Genomic DNA, 23,374 nt, shown 5'->3' on the forward strand with positions numbered 1-23,374 from the left:
GTCATCTTCATGAGTACTCCTCAAGGCCTGGCAATTTGTAAAAGAAGTTCACTTTGTTTAGTCTTTATTTCAGGATCATCAATGGCTGGGGTCATTGATCAGCAGCTCTTTCCTCTCCTCTGCTTGGTTGGGGACCCTCATCTACTGCTAACAAATACACTTTGGACAAATGCAGTGCCTTTTTCTTGTCGTTGATTTGTCTATGTCAAAGGCACAACCTCCTCCTAACAGTTTTCACTACAATCCTAACCCTTGTGCTTAACTTGGTAAGTGGCAAAATTTTGCTAAAAAATGACTTAGAATTACTTATAGCCATTTTAAGGAACTTCTGATATGCCAAAATTAATACATTCAAAGGAGCTCTAGAAAAATCAGGAGGGAAAAGCCTGAAGTATTCAACAGTCAACTTTTGATTGGTATGCTGAGATCTCAAACTGAAATACTGAAAACTCACTGCCATTCAAGCCTTCTGAAATCCACCTCCTCACACCTTTCCCTCTTGATCTTTACCAAATTCCTTCTTCTGCACCTTCTTTTACCTTGAAAAAAAAGTGATCCTTTGCTCAAAGTTTTTCTTAGAACAATTACATCATATCATATCCCTTCAAAACTATTAGAGCAGAATGCAGATCTAAAGAAACTGATATTTTAATCTTGGTTTGGAGTCAAGTAGAGAGCTATAAACAAGGATTTTCTTAACCTTCGGAAAACAAACTTGCTATAGAATTTAGAATTTTGTTAGATATTTGTTGTCCTGAAGTCTGTACCAACAAGTTCACTTAATTATTAGCCCCTCAGATGGGAACAAAATAGTTAAAAGCAGCAAAATCAATAACAACAAAGATCCCAAAACTAGGAGATGGTTTAAATAACCCAGTTTCCTCATAATTCAATGTATGATCCTGAAAGGGGAAGCAAACAGGAAATGTACTACATAAGGCCATTCCAGAAGCCTTTCCCTCATAGACAGATTGGACGAAAATTCAAAATTATAAACAAATAAGATGAGTAAGTAGCAGACTCTGAAAATTGAAACAATATTCTGGGGTACCCTCAAGAGCTAATTTGTAAAGGCAGATGGGCTTGTCCTTTTTTTTTAATGAAAATAGGACTTAAAAATGACAATTTAGAAGATGTCACTTAACATTTCAAAAAGCTAGAAATCAAAACAAATTTCTGACCCTCAAGATAAAACAACTGGTATCAAAAATAAGACCAAAAGGTTTTATGTTCTGTAAGAATTAGGCAGCTCTGGACAAGGATACCATAAGCAGAAGGGGCCTTAGGAAAAATGAATGCCCTATAATGGATAAAAACAGGACAACTATCCAAAGTCTCTCTACTAATGCCACTCCAGGAGACATCAGCACTTAAAAATTCCCTGACCTTCTTCTAAACTAGGGAGACAGGTTTATAAATAGAGATGGACAACAAAATACAGATATGGGTCACTTTATAAACTAATAATTCCACTACCACAGAATACCAGATCCCTCAGAGTACTAAAACCAAATAGTGGAAATGTCTAAATCTTTAACTGTTATTCTGGGACCAATATTAAGATATAGTACTTTCTTTATGACACAACCATTTAATAAGTAAGGTTCTACTTAATATATGAAACTGCCAGGTAATACTGCAAGATTTTTTTTTAAAGCTCTGGAAAATTCTATATATGATTAAAGCATAGCTGATTTGGACATATAACTACACTGTGTGTGCAATTTCAAAAATAATCAAGTGGTAAGCTATGATCCCAGAATTCTTTTTTAAAGATTTTACTTATTTGAGAGAGAGAGCACAGAAGGAGAGGGAGAGGGAGAAGCAGACTCCCCGCTGAGCAGAGAGCCCAGTGAGAGGCTGCAGGCTTGACCCCAGGACCCCGAGATCATGACCTGAGCTGAAGGCAGATGCCTAACCAACTGAGCCTCCCACGCACCCATAATCCCAGAATTCTTTTTTTTTTTTTTTAAGATTTTATTTATTTATTTGACAGAGAGAGACACAGCGAGAGAGGGAACACAAGCAGGGGGAGGGGGGGAGGGAGAAGCAGGCTCCCCGCAGAGCAGGGAGCCCGATGCAGGACTCGATCCCGGGACTCCAGGATCATGACCTGAGCCGAAGGCAGTCACTTAACCGACTGAGCCACCCAGGCGCCCTAATCCCAGAATTCTTACAGGCAAAGACTCCCAAGACATAGGTAAAGTATTTGGATCTGAATTTAACAACAGTCCAGACTGAATCTTCCTAGATTCTAATAAACCCTTCTTTCTGTCTGTACATGTAAAGTTAGACCTGTCCAATGCAACAGTCACTAGCCGCAGGTGGCTCAGTAGGCACTTGAAATATGCCAAGTGTGACTGAGGAACTAAATGTAAAATTTATTTAATTTTAATTAATTTAAATTCCAAAATGGACATGTGATCCAGTTATTGTAAAACTTTTAAGTATGTTTGGAAAAATTTAGGTATGTGAATTTACTTTCTTAACTGTAAATTTTCTGAAATCTAAGTAAAGATCAAGTAATTCTGATGAAAATTTCCTATCTGAATTGAAATGTGTTGTAAATTTGAAATAACACACTGGATCTCAAAAATAATATAGAAAATGTAAAATATCTAATTTTTATATCAATTACATATCAAAATAGTATTTTGGATACCAAGTTAAAATGTGTTACTAAAATTAATTTCACCTATTTCTTCTTACATTTTTTAATGTGGCTACTTAGCAAAATTTAAAATAACATGTGGCTCACATTATATTTTTATTCAATAGGGCTTATTAGTCCTGCTCTAAGGCAATGGTTCTCTAGGGCCAATTTTACCACCCAAGGGACATCTGGCAATGTCTGGAAATTTTTGGTTGTCACAAATGGGATGCTGCACTGGCATCTGGTAGATGGAGGCCAGGAATGCTGCTAAACATCGTATAATACACAGGGCAGTTCCCTAAACAAAGAATTATGCACCTTAAAATGCCAAAAGTACTGAGGTTGAGAAACTCTGCTCTAACAGTTTTTCTGCAGCATGGCACACATAAAAACTCCACTGTCTCTTACAAGCTTATCCTTTGATCCAATAGCTTATTTTCTCTTGCATCAGAGAAACTGCTAACTAGACTAATTATAATTAGTTGAAGCATCTTCACATTTGTACTAAGTTCACCTTTAAGTCTGATTATTATCAACCACAGCTAATACCACAATGCTGGAAGACTGAAAGTTTACCCCTTAAGATCAAGAACAAGACAAGCATATCTATTCTCAACACTTCTGTTCAACACTGGAGGTTCCAGCCAAGGCAATTAGGCAAGAAAGAGAAACACAAGGAATCCAGACTGGAAAAGAAGTAAAACTCCTTATTTGCCATATCTTGTATATAATAGAAAATCTTAAGGAATTTACACACACATATGTGCGCGCACACACACACACACACACCCCTATTAGAATAAAGTAGTTCAGGGGCACCTGGGTGGCTCAGTCGTTAGGCGTCTGCCTTCGGCTCAGGTCATGATCCCAGGGCCCTGGGATCGAGCCCCGCATCGGGCTCCCTGCTCGGTGGGAAGCCTGCTTCTCCCTCTCCCACTCCCCCTGCTTGTGTTCCCTCTCTAGGTGTGTCTCTCTCTGTCAAATAAATAAATAAAATCTTAAAAAAAAAAAAAAAAGAATAAAGTAGTTCAGCAAGGTTGGAAGGTACAAGATCAATATGCAAATTAAATCTAATGGTACCACATAAAGTATATTATCACCTTCTCTTTCTCATTTTACCATCCAGTGGTATAGCGTTCTCAAATCCATTAACTTTATTATCTTTAGCTGATGAAGAATCCCATGATTATGGTTCTGCAGTTCAAGAAGTGTCTATGCCCAGAACAGACATTTTGAACACTGCACTACTAAATTCTTACAAATACTGTTTGTTAATGGGTTTTATATTAAAAAAATGAAAAGGAAGACTATTATCTGGATATACAATACACCAAAGTCTTTTAGAAAAATAGACTAAGTGGACAAACTTGTAGTCTTTTATAGGTTTCTTTTTAAGAGTCTTTTACAGGACATATCACATTGCTAAGAAGAGTAAATAGACAGCCAGTATATTTTTGAAATAACATATCAATTTGGAATGCTACAGAAACAGAGGTTCCTTAACCTAATAAAATCCGATATGAAATATACAAGTTATTTGATGCTTTGGTGCCACCTAAAGAAGTTACTATCCTTAAAAAGAAATCCAGAGTTAAAAAAAAAAAAAGATATTATCAAAGCTGTTAGATTAGCAGACCCCCATGCTAAATACCTTGCTGAGCCCAAAGTCTTTTTGCAAGGAACTTTTATAAAACAAAAAGACAAAATCACGGAGAAGTTCAAGCATTCCATCACAAATATACAAAATTTTTGTTTCCAATTTTGAAACAAACAGAATAACTGGGTTGGAAGACCTTAAGCCAGAAGAGCCACCCAGTTGCACCAGATAAAACCTAACATGGGCATTTATCAAATTCTTTCCTAAAACAACTTAGTACAGTGAGGACAAACTAGCCATGATAATAAACAAGCAAGGGAAGGGGAGTACTTGGATAGCAGAGGAAAGTCCTGGAACAGTAAGAGTAGATGACTACTTACCTCCTCTTCAAATTAATTATAAAGCTATGTTTTAAATAAATAAAAAAATTTGTGTAGAATTAACACAGATAAGTAGGCCAATGGAATAGAATACAGAGTCCAGAAACCAATTTGCACATGCAAAGAGATTTGGTAATGTAAGAGAGGAGCCACTACAAAGTTAATGGGGGGATAGGCATATTATTTAATAAGAGATGTTAGGAGAACTGGCTATCAATATGGGGTAGGATTTCTACCTTACAGCAATCACAAAATTTAATTTGAGGTGAATTAGGCATATTTTGAAATTTATAGCTTTTGAAGCAAAATAGAATTTTTCAGACTTCGGGGAAGGAATAAATTTTTAAAACCTAACACAAAAAGGGCTCAATCATAAAGGAAAAGGGTGATAAATGTGACTAAACTTAACTGCAAAATTCTATATAATTAAGACAGCCACAGACCACGTTAAAGTCAACCCACACACTAAAAGCTGCCATGTAATAGAGAAAAGTAGGCATATAGATAATAAATTCACAATGACCAATAAGTATATGAAATGAAGCTAAGGTTCTTGGTGGCCAGGGAAATATGAATTAAAACAAAAAGCTATATTCTCACAGCTCTGACTAGAAAAATTTAAAAACCTGAGAAGACTAAGTATTGGTGATGAGGCAAGAAAACCAGAACTCTCTTCCCTTACTGTTGGCAGTGCAAACTTACACACCACTTTGGAGAGCAACTGTCTTGACAAGATCTAAAGTCAGAGAGTATACATATCACACGGTCTACATATACGTTTGGGGGCATATGAGAGAATATTCTAGGACATCTGTGTGAGAAAATGTTATCAAGGATGTACACCTGCAGCACTGTTCAAAATAGCAAAAAATAATAATTGAAATGACCATTATTGGGGGAATTGGGAAGTAAACTAATATTCTATAAACAGCAGTTATGTTGAATGAAAAAGCAAGTTACAAAAGACTACATACAATAGGCTATCGCAAATAAAAATATTTTTTAAACTGCTATATATTATTTATGGATACAAACACATGATAAAGTATAAAATCTTAAATAGGAAAGAGTCACACCAACTTCAGAACAGTAGGTTAGCTCTAGGGAGGGAAAGAGGAGATGGCATCAGGGAGGAGTACAAAAGAGGAATATTTTATTTCTTTAAAAATCAGAAGCAAATATGGCAAAATAGTTTGTGAAGAGTACAAGGGCATTTATATTATTATTACTCTGTATACTTGAAATATTTTATAATTAAAAAGAATCTTAATGGGCACATATGGTATAACAATCAAATAAGAACATTAATCATTCACACCACCAAAACTTATCAAATAATAACATTAATTATTTAAGCCACAGAAACTTATGTACATACATTAGAGCATGTGATAAATAAGAGTTAAAAATAAATTCTAAAATTTGCAATTTACATTAGGGTTTTAAATTAATAATTTTGCTAATGGGCTTTGAATCTCATGCAATTTTTAATGTCCTTATGCTAGAATTTTAAGGGATGCTCTGCAGAGTTGTTAAAGCTATATAAATAAAACTTTAATCAATGATATTCTGAATTTCAGTCTTATTTTGGAAAGCTTTTTCTTTAGCATATAAACAGTAACAAGCTTTACATTTATATTTACAAGTCTCAAAGAAATGTGTTAAGAGTCCTAAGTATGAAGAGTAGGTATTCCATTTAATTATAGTGTTTCACCAAGAACCTGATGCCCTAGATACTAACGTGGAAAAACAATGCTCCATTATTCCCTTTTCTGTTCTACTTGAGGTTTGGGTCAGAAGCCAAGAAGTACGAATATTGGAAAAGTTATAAACAAGGTCTTATTATAAAACCATTTTTAAAGGAAAAGTGTGTAACTTTCACAGAATAACACAATCCTTTGGGATTACTATGTCAGAGAGAGACATAGAAAGAGAATATTTTAAGAAAGGCGTTAAGAAGAGGTAGAATTTTGCTATCTGTTCTTCATTGACTGACTCCTTGAGTCTCCAAGGCTATAAGATAATAAACACTAGGGAGAAAAATCCAAGAGACAGACAAAACTGGGTAGGATACTGCATCTACAAATTCAACTCAAGAGATCTGTAATTCATGCATAATACTTCACTCTTGACTACAATACTCTGACCACATTCATTCTATTTCAATAATAACCATTTTACCCAGTTGATGGTAAGCAGTGATTTTATTTAACATGACTTGCTTTTTGCCAATTAAACATTTGCAACAGAGATGATTAGCTGATCTTTCAAGTAAACTTGCTATTAGATATGCTAATATTTCCCATGTAATGGAAGACTGCAATAAAATTATTCCAAGTTCTAAACTTCCATATTTTTATAACTTGGGCACAATTTTTTTAAGGGTAACAGTGATATGGCAAATGGCAGGTATTCACCTATTCCACTTCAGCCCATTATACTGAATTTTACTTAGTACTAAAATTATTAACTTGTACTTCTAAAGGCTGGAAAAAATAAGCTCCCCCAAATCTCTAATGTAGTGTAACTCTGGCCAGTAAGAATAGCAAAATTTGCTTACAAAATTGAAAGCCTCCTACGACATTTTAAAATTTTTGTTTTTTCCACCAATTTTAAGTTTCAGAAATACTTATTTATTTCTTCCCTCTAGATAGAGGGGTAACTACCACTCTGCTTCATGAATGAAATAATCTAATTCTGTTTCTCTCAAATTCATACCCTCTAGAGACTCACTCAAATGGAGTAATAAGTTCACTGACAAGTCTGCAATTCAAATTTCACTAATACATGGAAATTCTTCCACAGCAAAAGGTCAGTGCCGTGAATTTAATTTTCTGAATTTCATAACCCTTGAATGGAGACACCTTAAAGTTCAGTTTACACTCTTTTATATAGGATTTCAGAGCATGCTTCAAATAGCTTATGATAAGCTATATTAATAGCTTAGCCTCATTTTTATCATTAAAATAATCTACAAATAGCAGAATACTAATTAATTTTGTCATAACTAATAAATAAGTCCTAAAATATCTGTAGATATAAATCAACCCTCTCAATTCATTTGCCTCACTTGGACTCTTCTAGAACATAGATCAACAAACTGAACGGGCTTTTTAGCATAATACAGTTGGACAGTGCTTTCACAAATTCCAATTCTGTAATTTAGAGTTTTTCCATATTTATTTTTAAATATACAAAAAGATTAAACTATTAATATAAATATTTTCTCTCAAATATGTAATATTCTTATGTAAAAGAAAAGGTTTCCAAACATTTACAAAGCAATCTAAAGATAAGTAAACCTGATTTTAGGATCATTACTTTAACCAAAATAATTTTCCAGAGAAGGTCCTATTTAAAAGTAATGCTCACTGGCCTCCTCCCATCAACACTTTAAGATGGATCCAGATCCAGAGTCTTTGCTTGATTTACTTCAGGGATCACTTCCAATGGAAGGAAAAAATTCAGAAAAAGGTCTCACGACAGAGTGGACAAGTGGATTTGTTGCTAGACGTAAACCATTTGTACTGAAAAAGAAAAGGTTTTAAATGTTAAAAGTACCTTTTAAAGCTGTCATTTTACATATACATCCAAGGTAAGCTTAACAATGATTAAGTGGAAAGGGAGAATACCAAAATTTTAGCTTCCTCCATTCATCTCCAAAATCAACACAACTCACATTACTTCCAAAGGCTACAGTATGACTCTTTCTCCCTATGTTCCCGCACCCAACCACTAAGACATGTCAGGAAGACCTCCTTATGAAGCAACTGTATCTTGGGCAGCTTTCTTTTCAATATGATGTTTAAAAACAGTAAAGAGCTCTAATGCCAGATGGCCCCTGGTTCCAATTTTTTCAGTCTCCTTTATGGTCTAGATCTTATAGGACCATCTACTGTTTGAGTAAGAGCTATAATAAAAACACCCATTTATTAAAGTGCTTTGATGCTACCAATATCCGTGAATTACTAATTATCTTTTACAGATTTTGAAAAATCATTTTAATATGCCTCTCATTAACTACCATTAAGAGTTTAACATCATTTTCTAAAATTAGATATCACACATATAAATATACATAAAATATAAGTAAGTTATTTTCTCTTTGGACTTACCAAGCAGGCTGAATGGAACTTTTTCTTGCATGTTCTACAGGCTTTTTTGGGAAGAGAATAGTTGAAACCATGAATGACTGAGAAACATATCATGCAATCTTCAACACCCTCAAAACGTTTGTCTACATTATTTTTCCATAAGGCTAGGCCTTCCATAATGCTTCCATTCTGTTAACAAAAAGAAAAAAAATAGAGTAAATATACTCTGAAGACCACCGAAGTTATTTTTATTCAATTTCATAAATTTTAAAGTTGAACTTTAATTAATTAATTTTTTAAAAAAAGATTTTATTCATTTATTTGAGAGAGGGAGAGTGAGCACGAGACAGAGAGAGAGAGAGAGAGCGCGCACCAGCGGCAGGAGAGGCAGACTCCCCGCTGAGCAGGGAGCCGGAGATCACGAACTGAGCTGAAGGCAGACGCTTAACCGACTGAGCCACTCAGGCACCCCTGAATTTTAATTTAGAAAGAACAGAATCTGCTTGGCTATATTCACATCTCCTAAGTTTTCTGAACGTGGGTTTTAAAATGACCTCCCAAGTTTTAGAAACCAGATATAATTTTTCTCCATTAAAGACAGACCTGAAAGAGAGGTTTTGCATCAATACATCAAGTTTTATAGTCTCAACGTGCAAACAACTAACATTTGTTTAAAAGTCAAAGATCTTTGAGAGTACTGTGATTTCTCTAGTCACAGAAGGAGAGTTGAAATATTAGACTAAAAGTAGCTCCAAAGATATTCATTGATCCAGTATCTTACAAAGATTCCCTCTCAAACAATTTCTTTAATACCACGTATTGTTCTGTGTCATCCACAATGTCAGTGGAGTAAAGTCAATTCCTCTCAAACACCAGAAAAAAAAACTGCAGAACCTTAAAAAGGAAAACAGCTCAGTAGGTAGGTTCAGGTCATTTAGGTATACATCTGTGTTGACCCAAGGAAATACAGTATCTCTTCCAACCTCAAGCAGAAGTGATATATTTTATCTTACTTACCTTTCAAAGAGGAGGTCAGCAGTACCATCTGGAAAGCTGAATGTGCACAGAGAAACTTACCTGATGGGTGAGGTAAGTGCTTAACTGCAGCATCCAGTTCCGCCACTGCTGAACAGCCACACCTACTCTTTTCCCACTCTCCACGGTTATTGAACCCAGGGGGTAATTGGAAGGCAGCTGTATTATAAGTTCAATAACTATGTCCTCAATAGTGTAAGTAGCCATCACTTCTCGGGTAGTAGCTCGAGCTTTAACCTGCAACACAGGAAAGGTGATACCTTTTTGCAAATTTCTTTCCTTTCATTCAAAAAACATCTTGATAGGTTGACTATTGGCAGTCAGTCTTCATTCAAAGACAACACAGGTAAACATGTTGGTTTACTGGACAAGAGATATTTAATACATACATTTATATACCTGACATATTTTATAGTGATTTTTATGAAATTCAAAGTTAGTTTCAAAAGAAATCCTTCTCATAAAAAAGTATGTTTTATGATATTAGGGTTGCTGCATAAGTTTTGAACAGACCAGTGACAGAATGAATTCTTAATTATTGCTCTTCTTCCACACCCAGGGTATCAAATATCATCCATATTTAGAAGTCCCCTAAGTCTTTCTCTGACACAGAATTCTCTTGAGCTTTATAGCCAACCATCAACCGTTAGAATTATTTCCACCTGGTTTTAGTTTTCATACTAGCATTGCAAACAACATAAAATACAAATTACCATGCTTGACCAATGTAGTCTTCTGACTGTCCTATTTCCAAGCTAAAAACCATAGCATCATCTTAAATTTTTCCTTCCACCTCCTCCCAGATATTAACTAGCTACAAGTTTGGATAAATCACCACAAAATTTTTAACATTCCTCTCCTTTAATGGAACATTCCCACTGATACTGCCTTACTCAGGCCCTCCTTGTTATTCATAATGTTTACACCAGTGGGTCTCCCTGACTATGCATTTGAACCCAAGCTCCATGCCAACAGCCTATACTATATATTACAGTCAGAGCAATTTTACCCATTATAACACTGACAGTGTCACTTGCTTCAAAGGAAAATTTTCAGTGGCCTAATAGGACCAAATATTTTAAACTATCATTTGAGGCCTTTCCCAGTATGGCTGTAATTCATCATGGAAGCAACTGGTTCTCTATTTACCTTCAGGAATCCTGCTCTGTATGAATGCTGGTTTATTCAGCATTTCTTAGGGCAATCACAGAAATGACATTCTCATCTCCAAGCTTTTTGCTTTTGCCATACTGCTTTCTCTATATTCAACACTTTCTCCTCACTGCCCCTAAAACACAATCCTGCCCACTTCAAAGTAACCTTCCTCCATAAAGGTGCACCTAACCCCCTCAGTCAGATGAACCTTTCCCATGCTGATCGCAGAGCACGCTTCCTCTTAATGTGCCACTTTCCAGTTTCCAACGCAAAAAACATACCGGTATCACTCTTTCCCCTTTATTAGGTTGTATGATATTACACAATAGGAATCTGACCCTACCAAACCATTCATTTCCCAAGTGATTGACACACAGTGCCTGGAATCTACAGGTGTTCCAATATAGATTTTGAATGAACTAATGAATGTTCAAAAAACTCTGACGGGAGTAAATGAAATTATAACATTGTTTCAATCTATACATTAATACTGAGACTTGATACCCAAGAATGAAGTAGAAAATATAGTAGACAATTTCTGTAAATTCTGAACCAATGGTTAATATTGTGATGATACTCACTACAAATGAGAGACATAACCAATATTTAAACAACTTTTCTGGAAAAAATTCAAGATAATACTAACCGTCATGCCATTAAATAGTTGTGTACTTGTTTGCACAGAAGAAATTTCTTGAAAGGAAAGAACATTGCTGACATACTTGCTTGTAAATCTATCTACAATATTGAAAACACGCTTCTCACTACTATTCCACCACAGCCTAACCATGGCAGGCAAGTCTTTTAATGTCATATGATAGACTGAACAAGCCAAGTGTGGGATATGGTAGGGAAGAGTCGCTGTTTCTGAAGAAAAAACAAATTCTTAGTTAATAACATGTATTTCTTACATAAAATAACGGACTAGAAAATCATTTTCAATTCTTTAAAACTAGAGCTAGAGCTCAAAAAACAAACATACCGAAGCCAGAACTCTAGAGTATTAACTTTCTCTCACACGTTCAAAATGAATCATTGGAATGGCAAAAAGAAGTAAAAAGAATGAAGATCCCAAATGACACTGAAAAATCTGCCTAGACATAGCATTCTATATTTCACATGACAGATCACAAAAAAAGGGAACATACATATTTTAAAAAGGACAACCCAAGCCCCTATGCCCAGGGAGTGGGGAAAAAAAGTTAAATAAAAAGAAGGAAAAATTTAGGGGTGTTTAGCTGCTCGGTCGGTGGAGCACGATCTCCAGGTCATGAGTTTGAGACCCACATTGGGTATAGAGATTATAAATAAATAAACTTTTAAAAAAATTTAAAGACTGTCTTCTTATAAATTATGAAAAGGAGTCTGGTCCCTATACTTTCCCCAGAGCTCACTGTGAGGTTATACAAAAATCCTAGAATATCCACCTCAGTACTCACAAAACATAGTACCCTCCTCACATCTCCAAGACATTTTAACATGCACTTCAATCTTCTGATAGCCAGGACACACATTTGGGGTTATTATCCAAACTCTGAAGAGTACAGCATAATAAATACAGCCTAATCTGGACCTAGTCTCCAAGAAAGAACACAAACACACATCTTACTGACCTCTAATACTCAACTGGAGCTCTTCTGTAAAGAATGTTTTAGGGTCCTTATTTGAGAGCTCAATAGCTGTCTCTGCATAGGTCGGATTTTCCGGCATAAGTCTGAACAGGTGATAGAGCAATTTATTCAAACTTTTTGTTTTTCGAAGGTACATTGAGTACAGTGCCCGAAGCTGGTGGAGAGTAAAGAATTTTTATTAGTAAACCCAATTAAACCAAGTCAGTGAGAAGAACAAATCAAAGTGGAATAGACTGTATAAGAACACAGTGAAAAAGGCGTTAATTTGAAGACTTAGAATTACATGGCAGAGTCCTACAAAATACATGCCACATTCTTACTTCCCAAACGTGTCACTGACGGCACTACTCCCTTTCTTCATGAACAAGCAGTTTTCACTATCCCCTCATTATGAGACGGATTCTAACATCTTCCTCAAACTATCTCCTTGCTTTCTCTAAGAAAATCTGCTCCCCACTCCCCAGATGATTTGCTCCCTCTCCTCCCAAGTCTTCTACATACCCCTTCCGCACCACAGTTCTTAATCTTACAAAAGTCCTACTTAAAACTAATCCCATTTTTATGGCTGACCTCACACCACAGCAAACACTCCAGCATCCCTTTAGAAAAAGAGAGCACAAACTAGTAGTCCAAAATGTCTTGGGGTCTTGTTTTGTAAAGCAGGATTTCACTCAAAAATATGGATTTCTGGCTGCGCCTGGGCAGCTCAGTCGGGTAAGTGTCTGACTCTTGGTTTTGGCTCAGGTCATGATCTCATGGGTCATAGGATTAAGCCCTGTGTCAGGCTCCCACTCAGTGGGGAGTCTGTCTGAAGATTCTCTCCCTTTGCCCCTATCCCCATTCCCATGAGTGTGCTCTCTCTCTCTCAAAATAAATAAATCTTCAAAAAATATATGGATTTCTGGTTCCTTTTTTAAAAATAGGAAAATCTTGTAAAATAAGTCAGTGAGAGAAAGACAAATACCATATGATTTCACTCATATGTGGAATTTAAGAAACAAAAGATAAAAAAACCCACAAACAACCAAAAAACAGACTCTTCACTATAGAGAACAAACTGATGGTTCCCAGAGGGGAGGTCGGGGGTGTGTGTGAAATAGGTGATGGGGATTAAGGAGGGCACTTGTGATGAGCACTGGGTGATGTACAGAATTATATAATCACTATATTGTACACCTGGAACTAATACAACACTGTATGTTAACCATACGGGGATTAAAATTTTAAGAAATAGGAAAATCTGGCACCACTCAGTGCACTAAAGGCATCTGTGTGCTTCAGAACTCATTCCTCAATAACCCAGTTTTCCTGTGTTCACATTTACTTTGCAACTCTTTGGTATATGTACCGGTTTTAAAGTTATTCTTCCCACTAAAGCATGTATCTCCTCTTGGTGCAAGACACCATTTTCTGAACACTACAAATGCTCACATACAAGTATCAAGCCATAGGATATGGAATTTATTTTTAAAATATGTTGATCAAAGTACCTAACAATGGAGAAATCTGCAGGACACTACCTTTCCAAGTAACCAAACTTTGTATCACCAATAAAGGACACATTGACATTCTGCGCTTCCTGAGGTGACACACTGAGGACACATCACCAAGTGCAGTAAGTGCTCTCGCTGAAAATCAACCAGAAACTCATCATGAGGAAACAATCAGACAAATTCAAATCCTAACAGAGTCTACAAAATAACCAACCTGAATGACAATAAAGACAGGTAGGGAAATTATGGGTTAAAGAAATATGACAAACATGATGCAAACATGATCCTTGATCAAATCCTCAATAGAGAAGGAATAAAACTATAAAGGACATTACAGGGACAACCAAAATTATTTGAATACAAATTAGATTATTGCATTAAAATTAAATTTGAGTATAATAACTATATCAATACATGTCCTTGTTCTTAGGAGATATATGTTTAAATACTTTTCGTAAAAGTATTCATGCATCAGCAACTTTCAAATAGATGAGCAGAGAAAAAGGAAATACAAAGAAAGTAAATATAGAGAAAACACGTACAAAGGTACCAACACTAGGGTGCCTGGGTTGCTCAGTTGGTTGGGCATCCGACTTGGTTTTGGCTCAAGTCATGATCTCAGGGTCATGAGACTGAGTCCCACGTCAGGCTCCATGCTCAGTGGGGAGTCTGCATGAGATTCTCTCTTCCTCTCCCTCTCCCCGCTGCGCTCTCTCTCTCTCTCTCTCCAAAAATAAATAAATCTTCAAAAGTAGCAACATTTAAAAATTTGTGACTCTGGGAAAAGGGTACATGACTTTTCACTGAATTACTCCTCTACCTCCTCTGTAAATCTGAATTTAAAAAAAAAAGTTGGAGGGGCACCTGGGTGGCTCAGTCGTTAAGCGTCTGCCTTCAGCTCAGGTCATGATCCCAGGGTCCTGGGATCGAGCCCCACATCGGGCTCCCTACTCTGCAGGAAGCCTACTTCTCACTCTCCCACTCCCCCTGCTTGTGTTCCCTCTCTCGCTGTCTCTCTCTCTCTCTCTGTCAAATAAAATCTTTAAAAAAAAAAAAAAAAAAAAAAAGTTGGAAGTAGAATTTTAAAAAGCTAATGATACATATCAATGGATTTTTTTTGATAAAGGTTAGTATCCAAAATATATAAAGAACTTATAAGAACACCCAAAAACCAAAAATAATCCAGTTAAAAAATAGGCAGAAGACATGAATAGACATTTTTCCAAAGACATTCAGATGGCCAACAGACACAAAAAAAGATTACCAACATCACTCATCATCAGGGAAATGCAAATCAAAACTAATGACATACCATCTCACACCTGTCAGGATGGCAAAAATCAAAAACACAAGAAATAAGTGTTGGCGAGGCTGTGCAAAAAAAGGAACCCTCTTGCACTGCTGGTGCGAATGCAACTGGTGGAGCCACTCTGGAAAACAGTATGGAGGTTCCTCAAAAAAGTTAAATATAGAACTACCCTGCAATGACTGGCTGGCTCAGTCAGTAGAACTCACAATCCTTGATCTAAGGGTTGTGAGTTCAAGCCCCACGCTGGGCATAGAGCCTACTAAAAAACAGTAACAACAACAACAAATGTCAGGTAATCTTTACAGAAAAATAGATCTGGTGTGGGTGGCACAGATCAATGGACCTGTAGCACTGAACTAATTAAAGTACTGTTGCATTTCATTAAAAAAAAAAAAAAATAGAACTACCCCACGATCCAGCACTACTGGTATTTACTCAAAAGATATAAAAATACAGATTCGAAGGGTTATACACCGTGATGCTTATAGCAGCATTATCAACAAGAGCCAAATTATGGAAAGAGCCCAAATGTCCGTCAACTGATGAACGGATAAAGAAGATGTGGTATATATACAATGGAATATTACTCAGCCATCAAGAATGAAATCGTGCCATTTGCAACAACACAGATTAAGCTACAGAGTATAATGCTAAGCAAAGTAAGTCAGAGAAAGACAAATACCATATGATCTCACTCAAATGTGGAATTTAAGAAAGAAAACTGATGAACATAGGGGAAAAAGAAAGAGACGCAAACCATAAGAAACTTTTTTAAATGGGAAACTGCAGAATTGTTTTATTTTTTGTTGTCGTTTTTAAGATTTTTTATTTATTTATTTGAGAGAGAGCGCACGAGCAGGGCAGAGGGAAATGGACAAGAAGACTCCCGGCTGAGCAGGGAGCTCGATGCAGGGCTCGATCCCAGGACTACATCCCAGGGCTTGATCCCAGGACTCCAGGATCATGACCTGAGCAGAAGGCAGATGCTTAACTGACTGAGCCACCCAGGCACCCCAAGACACTCTTAACTATAAAGTACAAACCGAGGGTTGTTAGAGGGGAGGTGGGCAGGATGATGGGCTAAATGGGTGATAAGTATTAAGGAGGGCACTTGTGATGAGCACTGGATGTTGAACATAAATGATTAATCACTAAATTCTACTCCTGAAACTAATATTACACTGTATGTTAACTAACTGGAATTTAAATAAAAACTTGGAAAAAAAAATCAATGGACTTTTAAAAACACATGTATATTACCCAGAAATCCCACTCCTAGCTGTACAACACAAGAGAAATGAAAATATATGTCCACCCAAAAATTCATATACAATGTTCCCAGTAGCTTTATTCACAATAACCAAAAAGTGGAAACAACCTAAACGTCCATCAATCGATAAATGAATAAACAAATGTAGTATACTCATCACACGATGAAATATTATTCGGGCATAAAACGGAATGTAATACAGATATATGGCATAACATGCATGAATTTGAAAACATTATGCTAAGTGAAATAAGCCAGACACAAAAGACTACATATGTGAAATGTCCAGGAAGAGGCAAATCCATAGAGTCAGAACACAGAATAGTGGCTGCCAAGAGCTGGAAGGCTTGAGAGGAAATGGGAACTGACTGCAAATGGGTAAAGGTTTCTTTTTTCAGGTGTTGAAAATGTTCTAAAATTAGAAAGTGGTGATATTTACACAATTCTGTGAATACAGCAGAAACACCAAACTGTATACTTTAAGTAAATTTGATAGTATGTGAAAAACATGTTAGTAAAGCTATGAAACACACATAAGCTCATGGCTTTGTTCCAGTTCAATCTGATTCACTGGGAGTTGTTGTTTCTCTTCAAGAAAAAAGTTTTTTAAAAGCCTAGATTTAGGACCAATTACAGTGCTTTTTAAAAAAATTCTGTTTGCTTTAGGATTTATCTAATTAGGCTATTAACTGAGTTATTCTGGTTTAACTGTCACCATTCGGTTCAAGTTCCAGGCTCATTAATGCTGCTGTACAATTCTTTGTGCCCCACCCCAATTCTGGTTTAATGAAAAAAGTGATGCATGGCCATTTTCAAAATTTCTGAATATAAAATGGTAAGAACAAAATTCTTACACATGGAAGACTCACTTTGCTGCAATTTATAAGCGATCAACAATATTTAAAGAAACAAATATAAAAGCCCAACAAGGAGTTCTTGAAATACATCACCAGCAAATAAAACTAGCTCAAGTCACAAACATAAGTGGCCAGCCTACAGAAAAATAAAACAATTTAAACATCTAGGTCATCGTTGCCTCTGTAATTTGATCTTCCCCTTAGATATACAAATGCAAAGATGCATATGTTCATATATTTGTACCAAGGTATGAGTTATTAGCAACGACATAAATTATAACTTAGGAATTCGGAAAAATCACATTGGAAATGAATGCCATATTTAATCACACCTCAAATATGAGGTAATAAACTGTTATTGTACTGACCTGTCAAAAAAGCCACTGTTTATATTTAAAAAGCCATCAGTTTATTAAACTGATTCAATCAACATTTTATTGGAACTTTTTAAGTGGGGATCAGCCTAAAGAATAAAAAGAAAAAGAAAGAAAGAAAGAAAACCTGGAAATTTTTCCAGCTTTCTTCCTAGACAATGAGGTCTTTCTTCCTAAACATGAGACAACAGAGACATCTAGTGGCTGCTAGAATAATTTGGGCAAAATAATTATCTTAAGATATTTTTTACCATTTTGAGATAACAGTTTGAATTACACAGTAACATTTCATAGATCTTGCTCTAAAAACTGATTTTCAAATAAGGTAAATTCCCAATGATGTATTAATAAAATTTCCAAACGGGTCAGAAATTGACCAAAGGGGAAAAAAAAAAACAAAAACAGCAAGATCTAAGTCCTTTGGAATTATTACTGCAGTAACACAAAATTAAATTATATAAATCTTGTTTCCTGCAGTAAAAGGACTTGGTGGCTACATTCAGTAAGAAAAAATTGATTCAAGCACATTCCAGAGATTACTTTTGCAAAAAAACTGTGTGTGTGTGTGTGTGTGTGGCGGGGGGAGGATAAGGAAGTTAAGGGACAGATATAAATTTAGCAGAATGTCTGAAGTTAGCCAGGGAAGATTAAAATGTGAGGCATTTCCCCTTTTTTCAAAAAGAGGGGAAACAAAGGGTTTAGAACAGTAACAGAAACACACAGATGACAGAACTGTCAAAAGTTATCACCTATTTACCTGAGATGAAGCAGCTTTGAAGAAAGTAAGTATTAATTTCCAGGTGAGGAGGTATCCCAGAACATAGCAGAAGTCTTCACTCAGTGGCTTAATAGTTACTATCTGTCCAACAGGAATACATCCCAAAACATTTTCTAGCAAGTCCTCCTGAGTTCTAAGAAGAGACATCAATGCTGCCGGTGGTGACCTATGAATCAATGATTAAACACCACAATTTTCTTCATAACTTATCCCTTAAAAAATTGACAGCATGTATACACTTTAAGCATTTCAGAAAAATCTTTCTCTATTTTTCAAAAACCATTTTAAAAGTCCCCCTTTACAGATGCAGCTTTAACTGCTAATCTTAACTGCTAATTCTGCTAAATTAAATATATTTAATTACAAATACATTAACATATGTAAACAAAACATTTTATATTCATAAATATGTAAAATATTTTTCATATTTATATTAATTAAAATATATATGATAAATACTATAAAATATAAGCTCTAGTAGTTAGCGATACCAGGTCCTACCAGATCCCTATGAAGAGTAAAAAACATAAGACTGTATGTCTTTTCAGGAAAGTAAATTCAATATTCATATTAATTTATGACAATGTAAATTAATTTTCTTCTTTACTGAACTACTACACTCCTTAATACTTTCAGATGAACTTAGGAGATTCTCAAAAAGTGAAATACGTGTGTATATCCTGTCAAACTCTCTCTGACATTGTAGCTCAGTTCTTTCCTTTCACCTGGGCAACATTTCTTCCCTTGTGGCTTCCTTTTCCCAGCCCATAAACACAGGTCTTCAAGCTTCTGCCCTTGGATTTTTACCTTCAACACCACTATCCCATCTACCAACCCTTCTCTATTCCACACCAACGGTCACTGGATTTTACAAATACCAGCTCAGGTATCTCTCCATTTCCATGCTGCCCTCCATGCACTATTACTGTTTCTAGAATGGTCTCCATCTCTGTGTGCTTCTTTGTATAATTTATGATTCATACTATAGCCAGAATCAGCTGGTACTTTTCCCATCTTCTACCAAATAATGCCCTAAATCCCAGAAAATGTAATTTTTAAAGCCCTTCATTATCTATACCTTCCCTACCTACTCTACATATATTCATCGAATATTTATCCTTTTATTAAATGAGCAGTATTCATGAGTCTGCGTTAGGCCAGGGACCATTCTGAATGCTATGAATATAGTCGGGAACAAGAGACAAAACTTCCTGACTTTACAGAGTTTCTATTCCAGTGGAGGAAGATACAGACAGTAAAAAATATGTTAAGTGGCAACTACTCAACACTCCCCAGCACATCCGAACATTCACGCCTTCGCACATGGTACTCCCTTAATTTATATGGTCTTCCCTGCCCTGCTGAAGTGCTACCTAACTTGACAGATCCAGAATAAATGTCTTTTTCTCAAGAAAAAGTCTTCCCTTCTGGTGCAAGCAGCTGTGTTCCCCCAGCATGCTATCTATCCTCTTCCATAGCACCTGCCACACACTGTTTTCTATTATAGAGGAATATCGTCTAGATTATAAGCTCCTTATGAATAAGAACAATTACTAAACACCATATTCTCCCCTAGACATTTAATACTTTGCACAAAATGGGTGCTCAACAGGTATTTAAATTGATATACTCTTTCCACAGCTACCATGTGGTCAAAGAAAGTTCTGCCAAATCGTAGCAAACTGAAAATATGATTTAGGAACAATTAAGGAGAGAAACTATCTTTTTTGGTGGACTCTTTCATTTTTATCTTACAGATGATTTTAAAAGATCTATTGAATGAATATATGCTCTAAATTCAGAGCTTTTGTGTTTATCCATCTTCTGAAGTTATTATAAGTGAGGTGGATTATGAGAATTAAATAAAATAAATTATTGAAAAAACTTACAAGGCTGGTTCTTCTTCTTCATCTCCATATGACTTTAGATTATCCTGATCATATTGTGGTAATTCAGGCATCAATCTACAAGTCAGAATATATATTATACTACATTAAACTGTTCATTGTTAAATCATGCTCAAAAGCAGAAAGACCAATACTTACTTTGTAATGAGTATATTTTAAAATGATTGTTTTCTGAAATAATCACCTATGGCCAGGACTATCTAAATGTAAACGATGTATAGAGAACAGTGATCTAAATGATCCAAAATCTGGCATCCCTGTTATTAAAATGCATGATTGAGTTTATTTTTTTTTTTACTTTGACTTTTTTTTTAATGACCAAGGGTTAAAACTAAATATGTATATATATATATATATATATATATTTTTTTTTTTTTTTTGGAACCACCACAACATTGATTCAATTGGAAGAATTCTTACTTGTATAGCATATGGTAAACAGCAATTTGCACAGGCCGAGCTCTGTAGAGGAGTAATGGGGCCAATGTATTTAACAAAGTCTGGAGATACTCTGGTAAGTTTGTTTTTTGGCCAGCAACCAGTCTTGAAGGGAGTTTCTGACTCAACAGCTGGTCTTTCGGGATATATGTTAATGTTTCACACATGGGCTTCAGCACTGCATTCTGAAAGGATGTTTCAGATGTATCTTCACTTTCTTCTGATGACAAAAAGGAAAGAAACATGCACATCCCAAAATAAAGTGAGTAACAGAACTTGACTGATTCACGGTTAAATGTCATTTAAGAAAATGAAGTAAAAAATTGACAAAAGTAGAGCAGTCCTCACTAGAAACCGTTTAATGTAATCTTAAACAGTAATCATAACTTCTATTATCTCATCCTTAAAAAAGAGAGAAGTTTGAGTTATAAATAATCTATTCAGGTTATCTGAATTACTATTATTTTAACTCGTAATAGTCTTTGGATACTTTGCCAGTTTTCAATTCTTGTCTGTAAAGCAGAAGCATATGTGATGCTTCTGAGATGCCAAGCTTTCTCTCAGGTTCTTTTCTTCACTCTTCAGTAGCGTTTGACTTAAGCAGCCAAAGTTTTTGTTTTGAATTTTTCAACTAGTCATTTGCAATGAATCCCACTATGATTCCCCTTTCACTTGCCTGTAACAGTCACCAAAAGAGGTAAAAGCAAACTGTGGATGCCTTGGGAAAAAAATTCTTTCCATTCACTGATTAGATTTACAGGGAGATTGCCAATGGTATCCAGAGTTGCAGAATCGAAAAAAGCACTGAGCTCACAGGCCAAATCACAGCTGACACAGGCAAACAGTTGTATAAGTGGAACAGAATACAATGCATGATTCTCACTTGTTGTCTGAAGAAACAAAAATGAAATAGGTTAGCAGACATCTACCAGAACACCACAAATCAAGGGATTAAAGAAAACTCTCTCAGTTCTCTAAATTTTTTTTTTTTTAAAGATTTTATTTATTTATTTGACAGAGAGAGAGATAGCGAGAGCAGGAACACAAGCAGGGGGAGTGGGAGAGGGAGAAGCAGGCTTCCTGCCGAGCCGGGAGCCCGATGCGGGACTTGATCCCAGGACCCTGAGATCATGACCTGAGCTGAAGGCAGACGCTTAACGACTGAGCCACCCAGGCGCCCCAAAAATTTTTATTTTATTTATTTTATTTTATTTTATTTTATTTATTTTATTTATTTTTATTATTTTATTTTATTTTATTATTTTATTTATTTTATTATTTTATTTTATTATTTTATTATTTTATTTTTTTTATTTTATATTTTATTTTATTTTATTTTATTTATTTATTTATTTTTATTTTATTTTATTTTATTTGTCAGAGAGAGTGCACAAGCTCGGGGAGGGGCAGGCAGAGGGAGAAGCAGGCTTCCCCCTGAGCAAGGAGCCGGGTGCGGGACTCGATCCCAGGACCCCGGGATCATGACCTGAGCCGAAGGCAGACGCTTAACCCACTGAGCCACCCAGGTGCCCCTCAGTTCTCTAAATTTTAAAATAAAAAGCAGTTGAAGTGTAGAGTCTCAGAGACATTTATACATTTTACATCAAAATAACTTTCTAAAAAATTAAATACTAAGAATTAGAATCAATCCATTTATTCTGAAATGCTATTTCTAAAACTATGAAGGAAAATATCAAGTACCATTTACCAAGTGAAATTATAAAAACATATTTATAATCTTCTCAGGAGCCCTCCTAATTGGGCATTATTAAGTTATTTTTAAAATAAGGACACTGGGGGCGCCAGGGTGGCTCAGTCGGTTGAATGTCCAACTCTTAACTTAGGCTCAGGTCAGGATCTCAGGGTCGTGAGACTGAGTCCTGAGTCAGGCTCTGTGCTTAGCGGGGAGCTTGCCTGAGATTCTCACCCTCCTTCTCCCTTTGCCCCTCTCCCCAGCTCATAATCTCTCTCTCTAAAATAAATAAAATCTTTAAATAAATAAATAAATAAATAAAATAAGGACACCGAGGCTCAAGTAGGTCAAGTTTGAACACCCTAAGCCACACAGCTAACAGCAAACAAAGCTGAGATTCAGACCAATTCAACCCTAATGATTTGCTGGCATCAGAGCCCACAAATACTATGCTTGCTTTGTGTCATAAAAAGAGCATTAATTCCCTCTGAATTTGTTTAATCTTTAATGTATTACTGGCACAGTACATTTTAATAATAATTTAATTAAGAGCCAAAAAAGATGAAAAAACTGATCATGAAACATAAAATCTCCAAGGGCTGTGCTACAAATATGTATTAAAATGAGCTAATGGAGAGAACACTTTAAGAGCAGGAGATTTGGTCACTGAATGATACTGGCAGACATTAAACCTCTATCACTTCACTGTT

General features: G+C 35.7%; 1 protein-coding gene across 3 annotated transcripts in view; it reads right to left on the reverse strand.

Moving 5' to 3' along the window:
* Window positions 1-5,761: 5,761 nt before the first annotated feature.
* LTN1 (listerin E3 ubiquitin protein ligase 1) overlaps window positions 5,762-23,374 on the reverse strand; it is a 64,441-nt gene continuing 46,828 nt past the window's right edge. The window contains exons 22-30 of one of the 3 annotated variants that reach the window (XM_035017542.1): window positions 21,648-21,861; window positions 20,954-21,191; window positions 20,516-20,590; window positions 18,606-18,792; window positions 12,528-12,699; window positions 11,561-11,781; window positions 9,802-9,996; window positions 8,746-8,913; window positions 5,762-8,157 (exon numbers count right to left, since the gene is read on the reverse strand). In XM_035017542.1, coding sequence (XP_034873433.1) covers window positions 8,095-8,157; window positions 8,746-8,913; window positions 9,802-9,996; window positions 11,561-11,781; window positions 12,528-12,699; window positions 18,606-18,792; window positions 20,516-20,590; window positions 20,954-21,191; window positions 21,648-21,861 — 1,533 coding nt within the window. In that variant the 3' untranslated portion in view covers window positions 5,762-8,094. The remainder of the gene's footprint in view (window positions 8,158-8,745; window positions 8,914-9,801; window positions 9,997-11,560; window positions 11,782-12,527; window positions 12,700-18,605; window positions 18,793-20,515; window positions 20,591-20,953; window positions 21,192-21,647; window positions 21,862-23,374) is intronic. The other 2 variants (XM_035017543.1, XM_035017544.1) reach the window with 2 other exon arrangements.

Source organism: Mirounga leonina, unplaced genomic scaffold (genome assembly GCF_011800145.1).
Source record: "Mirounga leonina isolate KUSES-001 unplaced genomic scaffold, KU_Mleo_1.0 Mir_172, whole genome shotgun sequence".
Classification (NCBI taxonomy): Eukaryota; Metazoa; Chordata; class Mammalia; order Carnivora; family Phocidae; genus Mirounga; species Mirounga leonina.